General features: G+C 48.4%; 1 protein-coding gene across 6 annotated transcripts in view; it reads left to right on the forward strand.

Annotated features, from left to right (window-relative positions):
- Pknox2 (PBX/knotted 1 homeobox 2) overlaps nucleotides 1-14,580 on the forward strand; it is a 271,885-nt gene that overhangs the window by 213,098 nt on the left and 44,207 nt on the right. For all 6 annotated transcript variants that reach the window (XM_087905723.1, XM_087905722.1, XM_087905725.1 and 3 more), the window contains one exon: nucleotides 8,261-8,432. In XM_087905723.1, coding sequence (XP_087761849.1) covers nucleotides 8,261-8,432 — 172 coding nt within the window. The remainder of the gene's footprint in view (nucleotides 1-8,260; nucleotides 8,433-14,580) is intronic.

Raw genomic sequence — 14,580 nt, forward strand, 5'->3', positions numbered from 1 at the left:
GGCTGCAGCCCAGGAACCCTAACAGATGCAGCTCCGATTTAGTAACAAGAAGCAGTCCTCTCCAAGGCAACCCAGGCGAACATACCGCCCACTGGGCAGGACTAAAAATAATCCTGCATGCTTTCAACGTCACACCTGAAGTAAAAATACATCCAACCAGGGGCTTCTGGCTTGTTCTCCCCCACCCTGCTCTGTTCTCTCCATCTGGTGCTTTTGAAGTTGGGGGGAAATAGAGGCTGAACATGCACCTTTTTTCACACCCCCACCCCAAGACCTTCCACCCCTCCCCACCCACATACCCCAGCAGAAGCAGGTCCTGTTGCAGCAGCCGTGTCCACAAGCTGTCAGATGGCTAAATCTGACTCAAGCTTGCCCAGTAACAACAGATTCTAAGCCAGAAAGAACGTCAAGCTCCTGTCTCAGAAATCTCATCTCTGTAGTTACTGCTTGCCTCATTTGAGTCTTCCCATTCATTGGTGGTCAGAGCCATGTTGATCCCCTGCTAGTTCCACTCTCTATTTCTAGATTCATTGGGAATTTAGGAAGTTATCGGGTCACAGACCGCAGTCGCTCACCTCGTGGGAAAAAAAATGGTTCCATGTGCAGCAACTGTGGTTAGTAGAAATCAACGTCATAGGGAAATAAGGAATTCTTACTGGTGGTACTTTTTTTGATTAAAGGAAAATAATGTTTTGGCTGGACCTGATGGCTGATGACTTTAAGCCCAGCACTCAGGAGACTGAGATGAGAAGATTGTTGGAGTTCGAGGCCAGCCTGAGCTCCATCACAAATGCAAAATCAGCCTGGGGTTCATACCAAAACCCTGTCTCAATGACTCGAAAGCAACATAGAGGGACATCAGAAAACAGTGTCCCTGACACACACCGTGCTTGTAAGAACACATCAGAAAATTAGAACGAGCTCCTAGACCTTAAAAGCATGATGTTGAGCTGGCGAGATGGTTCAATGGCATAAAGTGCTTGAGTTCGGCTATTCAACTTTCCATGGGAAAGCAATGCATGACTGTAACAGCAACACTGGGTTGAGATGGAGTGACAGGCTGGTCTCTGGGGGCTTGCTGGCCAGCCAGCCTGACTGAGATGATGAGCAGTAAGCTCAGCAAAAGCTCGTATCTCAAAGACTAAAGTGAAGACGGACAGAGGAAATGGACCTCGGTCCTCCATGTGTTCATTCAAGAGAAAGGAAGAAGCGAAGGAAGGAAAGGAGGGAGAGAGGGAGTGAGGGAGTTGGTTTTGCATTCTGAAAATGGCACACCATCTCCCCCCTCTCTTTCTGAGCCTCTATTGAAATCAGCACATGGGCTCATTATCCAGGCAAATGAGTCATCAGACGAGGAAAAATAAATGTATTGAAGTGGATGGTATCATTGTTGCTTTGCATGAAGGAGTCCACACATCTCCAGTGGGGATAAATGAGTATTAACTGTTAGCTTACTCAGGGCCAAAGACTATCTGTCTTCATTTAATTATGCATGAGAGGGATGATCCCTGTTAAATAAAAGGGGAAACTGAGGCTCAGAGACATTCTGTAACGCGCTCAAATGTCATGTTCCTGTCTGTCCCAGAAGTCTGTATTTGTTCCAAATTCCCCTCTTTTGCACTCTGAACCATGAGTGAGGTCACGAGAGAAACCCAAGAGTTTCCTGCATTGGATATGAAAGAACTGGACAGCCTGGTTGTTAGAGCGATCCATGGTGTCTTCACAGAAGAGACGGTGTGTGGAGTTGGGCTCTGGCAACCATTAGAAGGAATGCAGGGGCGGGAAGCTCTGGTGCAAGAAGTCACAGGGGCCCAGTGCAGAGTCAGAGCCTGGGGCAGTGCCTTCTGGGATATTGTCTCTGTGACCCCTGTGTTCTCTGGCCTGGGGTACTAGCAGTAAAGCATCACAATGCCAGCCCCTGGGTTGAGTTTCTGGGAAGGAAGGAAGGCCTTTGGCAGCCATGCGTGGCAATAAGGGTAAGCGGTAACTCTTGCCAGCCCCACCCTTAGAGTCCCACCCCAGCTGGCCCTCTGGTCAACAGATTGTGTCCTCTGGAGCAGGCTGACTCTGTGACTTTGGTTCTTCTAGATTATTTCCACTCAGAAATATCTATCACGTATCATCCTTTCCACCCTCTGGTCATCATCCTGTCCCATCTGGAAGGGCTGTCCCTAACTCTTCCTTTTGGAAGGAACCTGGGGTTCTAGAAGGATTGGGCCATGAGCCTGGGCTCCCTCTGCCAGTACCTCAGCAGGATGAATCTGGTTGGGAGGAATGGGGGTGGTACTGAGGGAGTCTGAAGGCTCCCGGGGTGGCCACGGGGGCCAGGAGGAGATGGACAGCCCAGTCAGGTGACCACATACTTGACTGGACCCTTAATTGAGGTCTGTAGCCTGACCAAGGTCACATGAGAAGAAGGGGCAGAGGCTTGATGGGATTTATCTTCCAGAGAGAGCAAGGACAGTGCTTGGAAGCATCCCTGAGCTCCTCCAATCTGCAGTGGCTTTTTCTGACTGTGTGTCTATTCTGACACTCTTGTTCTTCATTTTTGACTCCCAGCCTCTCCCAAGCTGTTTGCATCGTTTCCCACCCTGTTTCTATTCTTCACTAAGTAGGGGAAAAAATGTTTTAAATTAAAAACAAAAGAAGCAGCAACATCATCAAATTGCCTAAGGAAGAAGAAAGGGAAACGGGAAAGGACCCAGCTATCTTTTCTTGAGTCCTTTTCATAAAGAGACATGTACTGCAGGCACAGAGGGGAACTCAGTCAAATTAGAATGTAGAAGACTGCCAGGAAAGTTGTGGTCTCCGTCCCGGGTCTTCACAAACTTTCAGGAAACTTTCCACCCCAATCTTGGCTAAGAACCTGTCTCGAAGTGGGAGGGGGGCATGAAAAGGGCTTTGTGGATTCTCACCAGCTCTCAGAAGCCTCAGCGAGGTAGGGTGAGCAACTTCTGACCCTGAAAAAAAGCCTCTCGGTCTTGGCAGAGGGATCCCAGGGGTCTCAGGCTTTCCTCGCTGAGGGGAGTGGTGGGAACTTCTGCCAAGGGCTTCAGCCAGTACACCATCCCTGTCTGATCTATCCGTTTTCCCTGGGGAGAGCAGTCCCACCCACCTAGCCCCCCACTGGGCGCTCTTGACCAGCGTAGTTGGGTGATGTAGAAAACAGGAAGGCAGAAGTGTCAGAAGTAATTAAACCAAACGATGACTTAAACCCCTGTAGAAATCAACACATCCGGTTTAATCACCTTCTTAAGCTAGCACAAGGCTGCAATCCTATGGAGAGGGCTTCTTTATTTCTTTGGATCGTTAACAGGAACTGCATACCTTGGGCTTGATTTTAGTTCAGATGCTCCTGGGGAGAGGTGATGAGGGTGGGGGTGGGGCCGGGGGCACGGAACAGAGAAAAGAAATAATAAAATGTTATTTGAGATCAACCCTTCTTCCCCTCTCCCAGGGACCAGCCTTGTCTCTCCCACCCTCCTGCCTCTGTCCATGCTCCCAGCACCCAGGCGGAGGCACAGTGCTGAATGTGCTAAATTAGGCCATTAGAGAAATTCATTTCTCTTTATTAGTCTGTGTCAAATCCTTTTTATTAGTGGCTGGAAACGACCTCTCTTCTGCAGTAAAATGTCATGCCGGTTCACTCCTTTTATTTGTTCTGCACTGACGAGGCTCAAACTCTCACTGAATTAGTGCAGTGAGATTTATTTCCTCCAAATTTTGAACGGCTTAAGAGAGATTGGGGTGGAGGGGGCGGTCAGGAGGGAGGTGGCCTGTGGGGAGCCGAGTTGTGAAGGGGTGGGGAGGGAGGAGGTGAGCTCCTGTGGAGGTCAAATGTCCTCTGCTCTTTGGAAATAAAGTCTAATGACCATCTCTCATATCTTGTTCGTCTTCCGGGCCCTGGGGACTAAGTCCCTACCCTTGTGTTTCAAGCTTATGAAGGGTGTTGGTCAAGGGGTGCACGGAGCTGGACAGCAGGAGGGAGGGCTCCTTAAAACCTGTGTTTTTGAGCTGGATGTAGCTCAGTAGTAAATCACTCATCTGCTATGCACGAGACTCTAAGTTTGATCGCCAGCACCAAAAAACAAATATGCTAGCTGGACAAACTGACGGGCTAGGAGCCAAGGTCGTGTATGTACATTAGGAAATTCTTCCCCTTATTCCATCCCCCGGGCCTTTCTCATCCCTGGTTGTGCTGCTTAGATGTCAGCTCCCTTCCTTATTAAAGTTGTCCTCTAAGCCTGAAGCAGAAGCTGCTGGGGAGGACTCCTCAACGGGACTCAATGGGGGCTGGGACTTCTTCTCCACTTATGTGAGGATCCGAAAGAATAGCTTAGGAAATACAGTACAAAGCTTAGGCAGGCACATGATGGACAAACACAGAAGGGACAGGGGCTCATCTGTAACTGCCCTGGGGACAGCCTTAGGGAAGCCCAAAGCCATGGCTGCAGCCCTAATACCCATCAGGGTCACTGGTTGCTTGGACTGGTCCTGGAAGTAATGTTGTCTAACCATCCCCATGCAGGTAGGGGACTAGTTCACCGAGTGATCTCGGAGAGCATCCCATTAGCCTGGCATGGCTGCTGAGGATGGGCTCCTGTGTTAGTGGGATGAGACAGTCACGGGAGCCTGGTGGGATAAGAGAAGGGAGGTTTGGGGTGCTGACAGTGCTGCTCAGCCCCCCAGCTCTGGTCAGGAGCAGGAGGCCAAGACAATCCCATGGACCTTAAACAGCACAAAAAGCATAGAAAATACCCCAAAATGTGGCCCAGCAAGATGGCTCAATGAGTTAAGGCATTTACTGACAAGCCTGACAACCTGAGCTCAATCCCCAGGGTTCCACAGAGTAGATGGAGAGAGTCAGCTCCTGCGAGTTGTCCTCTGACCTCCGCGTGTGCACACCCCAATCGAAAGAACGAGCCAGCGAATGAACGAATGAACAAACAACAAATAAATAAATGTAATGAAAGAAGGAAAGAAAATACTATCAAATGAGACAAAAAGTCCCACATATGTCTCCCACACCCATTCTAAGGAGACTGACACCTGCAAGTGGAAGGTTTGTAGTGCAGATGCACACAGCGGCTCTGCAAAAGAGGGGGATGTAGTTCCTCAGTATGTTGGACACCACCGCCTTCTGCCCCATCCCCACCCCTGCAAGCCTGGCTCTGTAGCCCTGTGGCCCTGTCCTGGGCCTACTAAGCATCTCATAGCCTGACACCTACTGCCGTGCTAGCTCTATGGTTTCCTCTCCTCTCTGCCCCCATCACACTATCACACCTGGCCGCATCACCCACACCTCAGAGTTCTTTGCCTTCCTTCTCCCTGCTGAAAACGCCTCTCCCTCAGCTCTTCGCATGGTTGCCCCTCATCATTCCAGGCTTAGCTTAAATGTCACTTCCTCAGAGAGGCCCTCCCTGACCATTCTAAAGAAAGCTGCTTGCTCAGCTCCGCAGAGGAAGGAGTAGGAACAGAGGAAACCTGTGCTCGTAGCTGGCAGAATCCCAGCAGGCCCCATCCACCCACCCCACATGCCACTTACGCTGTGTACACAGAAAACTCAACTCTGCACATGCGTTACATACAGGTAAGGCATATACTACACTTATGACATACAAAGTCAGGCCCCCAGTTGCATGTACACAACCCTGTGTGCATATGTACTGCATGAACACAAAATCACATGCACACACAGTGAAACACACATGCTGACATAGGACAAACACTTGCTCTCCAGAGAGCCTGCACACAACTCCCAGTCCACACACGTGCATACACACACACACACACGCATGCACGCACGCACGCACACACACTCTCTATTTGGCAGCTGCCCACCCTCCCTCCAGTCAGTGAGGAAGGAATGTGCAGTGACCGCATGGCTGCTGTGGGTTGGGGCATGGGCTGCACCCCCACCACCTGGCACGATGCTTCGGATTATTAGTTCCTGGTAATTTAGTGCCCTTGTACAGAGTCGATTTGTGCCTTTCATTCCTAATTGATCTAGTGGCTGTTTAAATGGCAGCAGGCATCTGTTGAGAGTAGGAAGGTTCATAAGGCGCAATAATTCATAACACCGTCTGGAATTTGCCTTTCATGGCCCTCAGCTAAACCACTGCAGGGCTCTGCTTAAATTACAGCCACTGAGGCTTTCTTTGGTATTCCACTCAGGGCCAAGAGAATCTTGCATTAAACTGGGATCAGGTTAGATTAGACTATAATATGCTGCAGTATTGGAGGCTGCAAATGAAGACTTATACTGGAGTTTAACCCCTTCACCTCATGTTCTCTTTGTCTTCAGCTGGGGAGCTAAATTCACCTATTGTTTTTCCCTGTCAGCTCCTTGCTGGGTGCATTAGAGCTTCTGACAATTCTGGGATGCACGAGAGCAAACCTTAAATATTGGCCCTTTTTCTTGCATACTCTAAGCCCAGTGTACAGCCTGGGGGTCCAGTAGTTTATACACCAGCTCTCTAAACAAGTCATCTGAAGTGGGAATAGATCTTTAGCCTCCCACCCCTCCTACACTTAAGTGGAGAGACCTAGGCTGGGCAAGTATGATTTCATGAGGCTAAGCACTCCTGTCTGGGATTCTGGGGCAGGACAGACGTCAGGGCTTCCCTCAGCGCACTGAGTGATATTGAACATACTGGCTAGAGGCTCGGTTCTGCTCCCAGTGTCTACTCTCCTCAGGACTTATACTGTGTTTCCCAATATGGTTGTCATTAGCCACATATGACTTTTTAAATTTGAATTAATTAAAATTCAATAAAATTAAAGATTCATCATCTCAGTCAAGTGCTCATTGGCCTCGAGTGGCTAGTGGTTCCTGTGTTAGATGGTACAAGCTGAAGAACATTTGCTTCACTGCAGAAAGTTCTGTAAGAAGTGCTAGCCGGGCTACCCCTGTGGCAGAGGACCAGCAGGCAGATCCAGCACAGGTTCCTCTTCTTCTTCTCCCATGAAACAGTGCTGCATAGAAAATAAAGACGCAGATGTTGTGGTCTCAGGAGCCTGAGGAGAAAGATCCAAGATGTGCAGATGCTTTCTTAGAACGGGGGAAGGAACTGGGGCTGTCTCCATGCCAGAGTCAACAGCCTAGGCACACATGGGAGTATTGCTGCAGAAATAAGTGCGATGTGTGTGGTTATGTCTGCAAATAAGCATGCAAACATACAACATCTGTGTTCAACAAATGTCTGTGAGGATTCATATACTTCTGCCACACTCTAGATATTCAGGAGTGAATGGATAGGTTTGATCCCTAATTACAGTCTAGGTAAGTAGGCAAATGAAACAAAAACTCAGAGATTTGGGGGAGAGATATGGAGACAGTGGGTAGTCAAGGAAGCTTCTAGGAGGTGGTGATCTCTACACTAAGACCCACAGACCCATCTGATTAAACATTTATGCTCATATAAACTTACCTTAGAAACACACACGCACACACAATTTATTCATTGATTCAGTCTTGAGCTATTTATTAAGTGCCTTCTTTGAGTATACATGGCAAGATTCTTGGATACAACAATCATTTACACAGAGACTGTCTTGGAGAAAAACATAGAATGATACAAATAGCCATTTAATTATAGCTATGCTAAGGATTTGGTGATGGAAGTACAGGCAGATTTTACAAACGCAACTGGGATGTTTGATGAAACTGAGTCCGCCAACAGACATGGGCATATGTGGATGATATATTTCACCCTGTGTACACTTGCAAACACACAACCGTTTATACACATCTGTTGCCCTCAGCTGGCTTCAGACTCTGTGTGTGTGCATTCGTGTGTGTGTGTGTGTGTGTGTGTGCACGCGCGCGTGCGTATGTGTGTGTGTGTGTTTCTATAATGGGCATATGCAAGATGAAGTACCTAACCCAAATGGTGCCATGAATCTTTGCTTGCGCGCCACTTAGTGCTAACATCCCCACCCTAGAACTCTCTAGATAGTTCCCACATTTCCTTCCTGGCATTGTGCTGAGTCTGAAATGGACACCAACATCTTTGAAGAGTTATAACCTCTCCATGCAGTTTATCTGACCAAAGGGGAAAGGTAGGAACCCTTGGAGGTCCCAGAAGTGGGCTCTCCATGCCAGAAAACAAAATGTTGCCACCTTGGCAGACCTTGGGGACTGGGGACATTCTCAAGGAGTTGGACCCTGGGAAAAGAAGTGATATAACTGCTGGAAAGGGGGCCCCAGCAGCAGCCTGGTCTCTGTGTGCGCATGTGTGAGCTCTTAATGTTCCCACAGGCACCCTCTTTTCCCGCTTCTGACGCTGCTGTTTGAGAAATGTGAACAGGCCACCCAGGGCTCCGAGTGCATCACCTCCGCCAGCTTTGACGTGGACATCGAGAACTTTGTCCACCAGCAGGAGCAGGAACATAAACCCTTCTTCAGCGATGACCCGGAACTGGACAATCTGGTAAAGACCCTCTACCTTACATTCTGGCTGAAGTCTTCCGGTCCTCTGATCCCACCCCAAATCTCCTTAAAGTGCTCCTTTCCTTCACTAATCCAACAGAAAGTTGTGAGTGCCCATTGTGGAACGCACACTATGCACACTATTTCATGATTGAGAATCAGGTCAAAGCATTTTTGTAACGAAGATTCTAGCAGCAGACTCTGCTGCCTAAACTTTCTCTGCCTCTACCTATGTGGCGCCAGCATCTTACCCCCTGCTGCCTTATGGTTCAAACAAATGGGAAGTGGGGGACTGGCAGCTAGAACGCCAAAGGTAGTTATTCTGAGTCTGCATGGAGATCTGGCGGCTGTGGCAAAGAAGGCAGACGTGTGATGGAAGGTAAGAGGTATATTTGAGCTTGTCCACCCCGGGAAAGACCTGGTCTTCCTGGACACCGTAGACCATGCTCCCAAATAGTTTGCCACTCAAATAATCACGACATCCTGTAAAATACAAGTTCCTGGGCTGCACTGGGGAACTGTGATTCTGTTGATGGCAACTGCCATCCTTAGCAGTGGTGGCTCCTGGGTTATCTAGCCTGGGAGTTTTATGGAAGAAGTGTGCTGGAGAGCCAGTGTGCTGAGAGCCAGTGTGCTGTCCATCATGGAGTGTGCTGAGAGCCAGTTCCATCATGGAGAGTGCTGGAGAGCCAGTGCGCTGTCCGCCATGGAGTGTGCTGAGAGCCAGTGTGCTGGTCCCTCATGGAGAGTGCTGAGAGCCAGTATGCTTGCCCATCATGCCAAGTGGTTCCTGGAAGTAATAACCTCAGGATCTGATGTTTTGGTTTTTGTTTTGCTTGTTTGGTTGGTTGGTTTGGGTTTTTCATGACAGGGTTTCTCTGTGTCACAGCCCTGTTCTGGAACTCCCTTTGTAGACCAGGCTGGCCTTAAACTCACAGAGCTCCAGCTGTCTCTGCCTCCCAAGTGCTGGAATTACAGGTGTGAGCCACCACGGCCTCACAGGACCTGAGTTTTTGATGTTTGTGAACTGTGCAGATTATCACAATGAATTTGGAAACTCGGCAAATCCGTCCTCCAACACATGCATGCATGCATGCAGGCACATGCGCACGCACACACTAATTGGTGGTAGTGCTAACCTCTTCTACCCAGAGTTCAGCTGTTATCCACTCCCCAAAAAAGAATAGAATTCGGGAAGCTAAAGTGGCTACAAAAAGAAAGTAAAAGTACACGGTTATCTCCCAGGCACACGTATGCATGAGTACACTTGTGGACACATACACCCACATTTAGTACATATACAGACCAGATGAATGACTTCGGTATTATTTGGGAGCATGAATTATTCACACCACTTCTTCTTTCCATGTTCGGAGCCATACTTTGTACAATACTGAAATAGCTGCCACCCAGACAACCCTGCCTGGCTTGGGATTTTCTGGTGCTGTCATGATTTAAGAATGTGGGGGCCGAGGGCTGGAGAGATGGATGATTGGTTAAGAGCACTGCTTGCTCTCCCAAAGGTACTGAGTTCAATTCCCAGCAATCACATGGTGGTTCACAACACCTGTAATGAGATCTGGTGCCCTCTTCTGGCCTGTAGGCATGCATGCAGGCAGACCACTGTATAGTTACATAAATAAATCTAAAAAAAAAAAAGAATGGGGGCCCGACCTCAGACATGGGAGAAGTACTTACTGATCGCCAGGAATATTAGTGGAGGCATTGAGAACCCCAAATCTACCTCTCCCTCTCCCCTAACGGGCGGCGAACCCTGGCTACAACCTCTTAGAGGCTAGGAAAGCTTCCACTGTGCTGGTCCTTCAGCTGGACTGTGGGGGCAAGGCTGGCTCAGCCCTGCCCTGCTCCTCAGCTAGTGGGAATCAGAAGATTCTGCAGTTTGGAAAGGAATTCCTCAGAATCCGGCTTCAGGCTGCTATGGAGTCAAGAGACAACTCTTTCTCAAAGTCGGGGTAGACTTGGAACTGGGCCCACGGCACACATGTGCACACACACACATGTAATAATGACCCTAACATCATCATTGTCTGCATGATCTTGATGACTGAATTCCTTTGAAGCTCAGTTTCCTCATCTATACAGCTAACTGCCCTTAGCTCACACGACTGTAATAAATTAATGGATGGCTCATAGACTTTGGCCTTTAAAAATGCTTTGCATCTGAAAATTAATCTCACTGTGGTAGTGTTTCAGATCTTCAGCCTTTCTGTATCCCGGCTGTCAAAGGCACAGTATGATCTGGATCCCGAAACTGTCGGTGTAGGGTCGGGTAAAACCCAGCAGTGCCCTTTGCCACCGGTTCCTAGCCCAGTGTCAAAAGGAGGAGACGCAGAGGCCAAGCACAGGAGCCATCGTTAGGACAAGAATCATGTCTCCAGCACGGCCGAGATGCACATAATTAGAAATTAGAAAAAGGTCAGATTCCGTTATTACCAGCTCAATCAGCTGCCGAGTGCCACAGCCAGTTAATTTGGCATCTGTATTTTTTACAACCCCGCACACGTAGCCCAACGGACTGTAACTCTTTCTCCGGACAGATATACTGCGCAGCCGAGCAGGGACATAAAATGAGGGACCCCAAGCAAATGAGCTGAGATAATTGAGAGATTTATTTTTTATATATGTGTGTGTGAGGGCAGCTTTCCTTTGCCCTTGAATATTGACTTTCATAGATAGGATTGTCAGGAGGGCACTTGGATCCCCCAAATCTTTGCCCTACAGAAGGTTCTCTCCCAAGACCCTCCTCCAGCCTCTCCCTGACCCTTCCCTACTTTCTCCACCTCTTGGACAGACCCTAACTGTTCTTCCCTTCCCGGAGCTTTTGCCTATCTCACCCTCCCCTGCTCCTCACAGTCTCCCAGAGTCGCTTTTCCAGACAAATCTCCATGGAAACAGCTGAGTCAGCTCTCCCAGAGCTGCCCCAAATATCTGAGAGGATCCCAGTCACAGATTTCTGAGGGAGGGAATCCCGTAAAGCCGCCGCTCCACAGCGCCTCTATTGGGAGAAAAACGTAATTACAAAAAAACCTGGGGTTTAGAAATCCAACCTCAGAAAGGAGTTCACTCCCACGGTTTTTTCTACAAAGCGATCCTCACGTCCACGGAGGAGAGCCCTGACCTTAGACTCCTGAGTATGTACTCTTCCCACTGACACTCCGCCCCTCCCTGGTGACAGTAAAGCCCTTGCTCGCAAATAAGAGAATGACACCAATAATATCTCTCCTTGGCGCCCCCACTAGGACCCTCCCTTCGTCCATTTCTGTGCCATGGGGGCGGCTTTCCACTCCCAGGTGGTTAATCCGGAATCCCCGTGAGTCCTCTGGGATCTACTACAATTCCTACACCAGGTTTCTTTCTTACCTGGCCTCCAGATCCGACCCACTCCTTGGGCCCAGCAGCCTCTGACTGGCACTTGGTAAAGTTTGTAAAATTTGCAAGTTCCCCAAACCCCTTTGAAAGGTAAAAGCTTTTTGTTTTATAAAACCTGATTTACGGGCCCCCGGTGCAAGGCCAAGGTTTTATATATTATGCAAGATTTCAAACTAAGGCTGTAAAACGTACGGTTTCAGTTTCATGCATGGAATTTTTTTATGTGTAAATTTTTTAACATTTATGGGGCACGTTTTAATGAGGCTCTGGTGTGGCTCCAGGGACAGATTATGGCTGCCTGACCGCAAAGCCAGTTCCAAAATGGGGCCTCCCAGGCCCCTGGGCCCACTCTGAAGAGGCAGGCCTGGAGGCCAGAATCTAGGAGTGAGGAGACTCGTGAAGGAGCCAGCCCAGAGCTGTGGGCCCGCAGAGACCTCATCCAAACCTGATCTGAAAGTCACTCACCTCAGCCTTCAGTCCAGGCTCTCTGCCTAGAAGGGACCTGCAAACCTCACAGCCACCAGGGAGAGGAAAGGAAATAAGAATATCAACCATGATAATAATTAACATCTATAGAGCACTTACAGGTACCAGGTGCTATCCTAAACTATTTGCATCTATTATCTTATATAATCTCCATTCCAAACCCACAAAGCTTAATATTAATATTAAGAATATTATGCCCATTTGCTGGAGGCAGTTGGTTCAATCCTCAGAACACTCTTTTCTCTCTTTCTATCTCCTCCCCCCCCCTCTTGTGTGTGTGTGTGTGTGTGTGTGTGTGTGTGTGAGAGAGAGAGAGAGAGAGAGAGAGAGAGAGAGAGAGAGAGAGAAAGAGAGAAGAAGTCGGTTTTTCTCATTGGTAGGACATGGAGCTCACTTATTCTCCCTCACTAGATATCCAAGAAGTCTCCGGCCTCCCAGCACTGAGAATACATGTGCATGTCTGCACAGGCCACCACGTCTGTCATTTCTGTGTGAGTGCTGGGACTAGAACTCAAGTCCTCACACTTGTACAGCGAGCACTTTACCAGCGGAGCCATCTCCCCAGTCTCATCGTCCTCGTTTCTGAGTCGTGAAATGCAGCTCCCCTCTCAGCTATTGAACCCACACGCGCGCGTGCGCATACACACACACACACACACACACACACACACACACCCCACACACACACAGAGGGAGAGAGGGAGGGAGTGCTAATGTCTCCTGACATTTCTAGAAGTGTCAGGTCTTCCTTTCGTTGTTTTTTGTTTGTGTTTGTTTGTTTTGTTGTTATTTTCCCAGTCACGTCTCATTCCGCTCTCAGGAGAACAGGGCCACTCTTAATTTGTTTTGTGGTGTTGGAGGTCACGTGCAGGACCTTGCACACGCTCGGCAAGCACTCTGTCACCAAGTTCCACCCCGAGACCAGCGAATCGCTATTAATTTATTTTATAGCCGAGAAAACTACAGTACAGAGATTAAGAATTGTTCAAGGCCTCCAGGGGGAAGACAGAAACCTCTCCGTCCCCAAAACCACCTCCTTGACGTCTCCACTTTGTTCTCTAGATTCTCACACGAGCCTGGCAGAGAGCAGCTATTGTCCCCATTCAGTGGAGAGAGAAACCCACGACCCAGTGTCCTGCAGCCACGAAGTTACATAGTTGAGCTTGAAGAAAGTTCCTCTAACTTGAGAAGCCCAGGCTGTGTCCTCCAGCCCCCACTGCTTTTTTAAATTCTGAGGCCATCCAGGTGAAGATGCCAGTCATTGACTCAAATGTAGTTTAACTTGCCATGCATGACAGCTTCCATAAAATATCCACTTGTCTGAGAGTCCTCCAGCCCTGGCACTCACCTTTCTTCCATGTTCCCCTTTTCATCCTAGGGACCCTGCTCTCCCTACTGGCCAAGCCAAGCTGTCCCAATAGGGAAAATTTCTTCATTTGAGTCTAACTCTGTCTGCTCCAGTGACCCATGGGAAATGTCAGCTCACAATTTAGGAATGCAGGCTTAGAAACTTCTTCCCTCCGTGAGCACCCACCTTCCCAATTTGCAGAAGGAGAAAGTGGAAGGAGTTTGCCCCCAAGGCAAGGAAGGGAGCCTGCTATCTCATCTCTGAGCCTCTGTTCCTTTATCTCTAGCAGAGTGATAGATTATCTTGCCTGCATCCCTGGGGTGAAGAGACTCAAAATAAGAAAATGGAGAGAGAAGCCTTTTGCAAATTGTAAACCGCTGTGTATACAAATGTTTTGAGAGACAAGGAGTTACTATCATAAAATGAAGAGGCCAAGACCAACAAGAGAGGCAGCCGTTTAGAAAAGAGTTTGAAGCTATGTGTGGTGGTTGAGGGGCATCGGGACAAAGACTAGACATTATTAAATGCTTATGATACATGCCAGTAGCACTTGCAAACATAATCTTATTCAAGGTCCGCAACAATGTTCAAGTGTAGCTATTATTAACATAAGTTGCATAGATAAAGCTTAAACCACTTCTCCAAAACGCCCAAGTAACAAATAATAAATTCGGGACATCACAGTGTGTGACTTTATAGAAAAGAGGTTGTCCCGTCTTGGGTCCTTTCCTGGGCCTGTGGGACGCATGAAAATACCAGGATGCTACAGAAGAGATTAGCATCTTGATTCGCTGTTTTGAAGGGGTCATCTTCAAAGGAGGCAGAATTCTGATTTTGGAACAGGAAGAGGAGATCGAAGCTGACAGAATAAGACCTGGGAAACTGGAAGGAAGGACACATCCATCACGCATAATGGTAGTACTAA

The sequence above is a fragment of the Myodes glareolus genome, chromosome 4 (genome assembly GCF_982192425.1).
Source record: "Myodes glareolus chromosome 4, mMyoGla1.1, whole genome shotgun sequence".
NCBI classification, from domain to species: Eukaryota; Metazoa; Chordata; class Mammalia; order Rodentia; family Cricetidae; genus Myodes; species Myodes glareolus.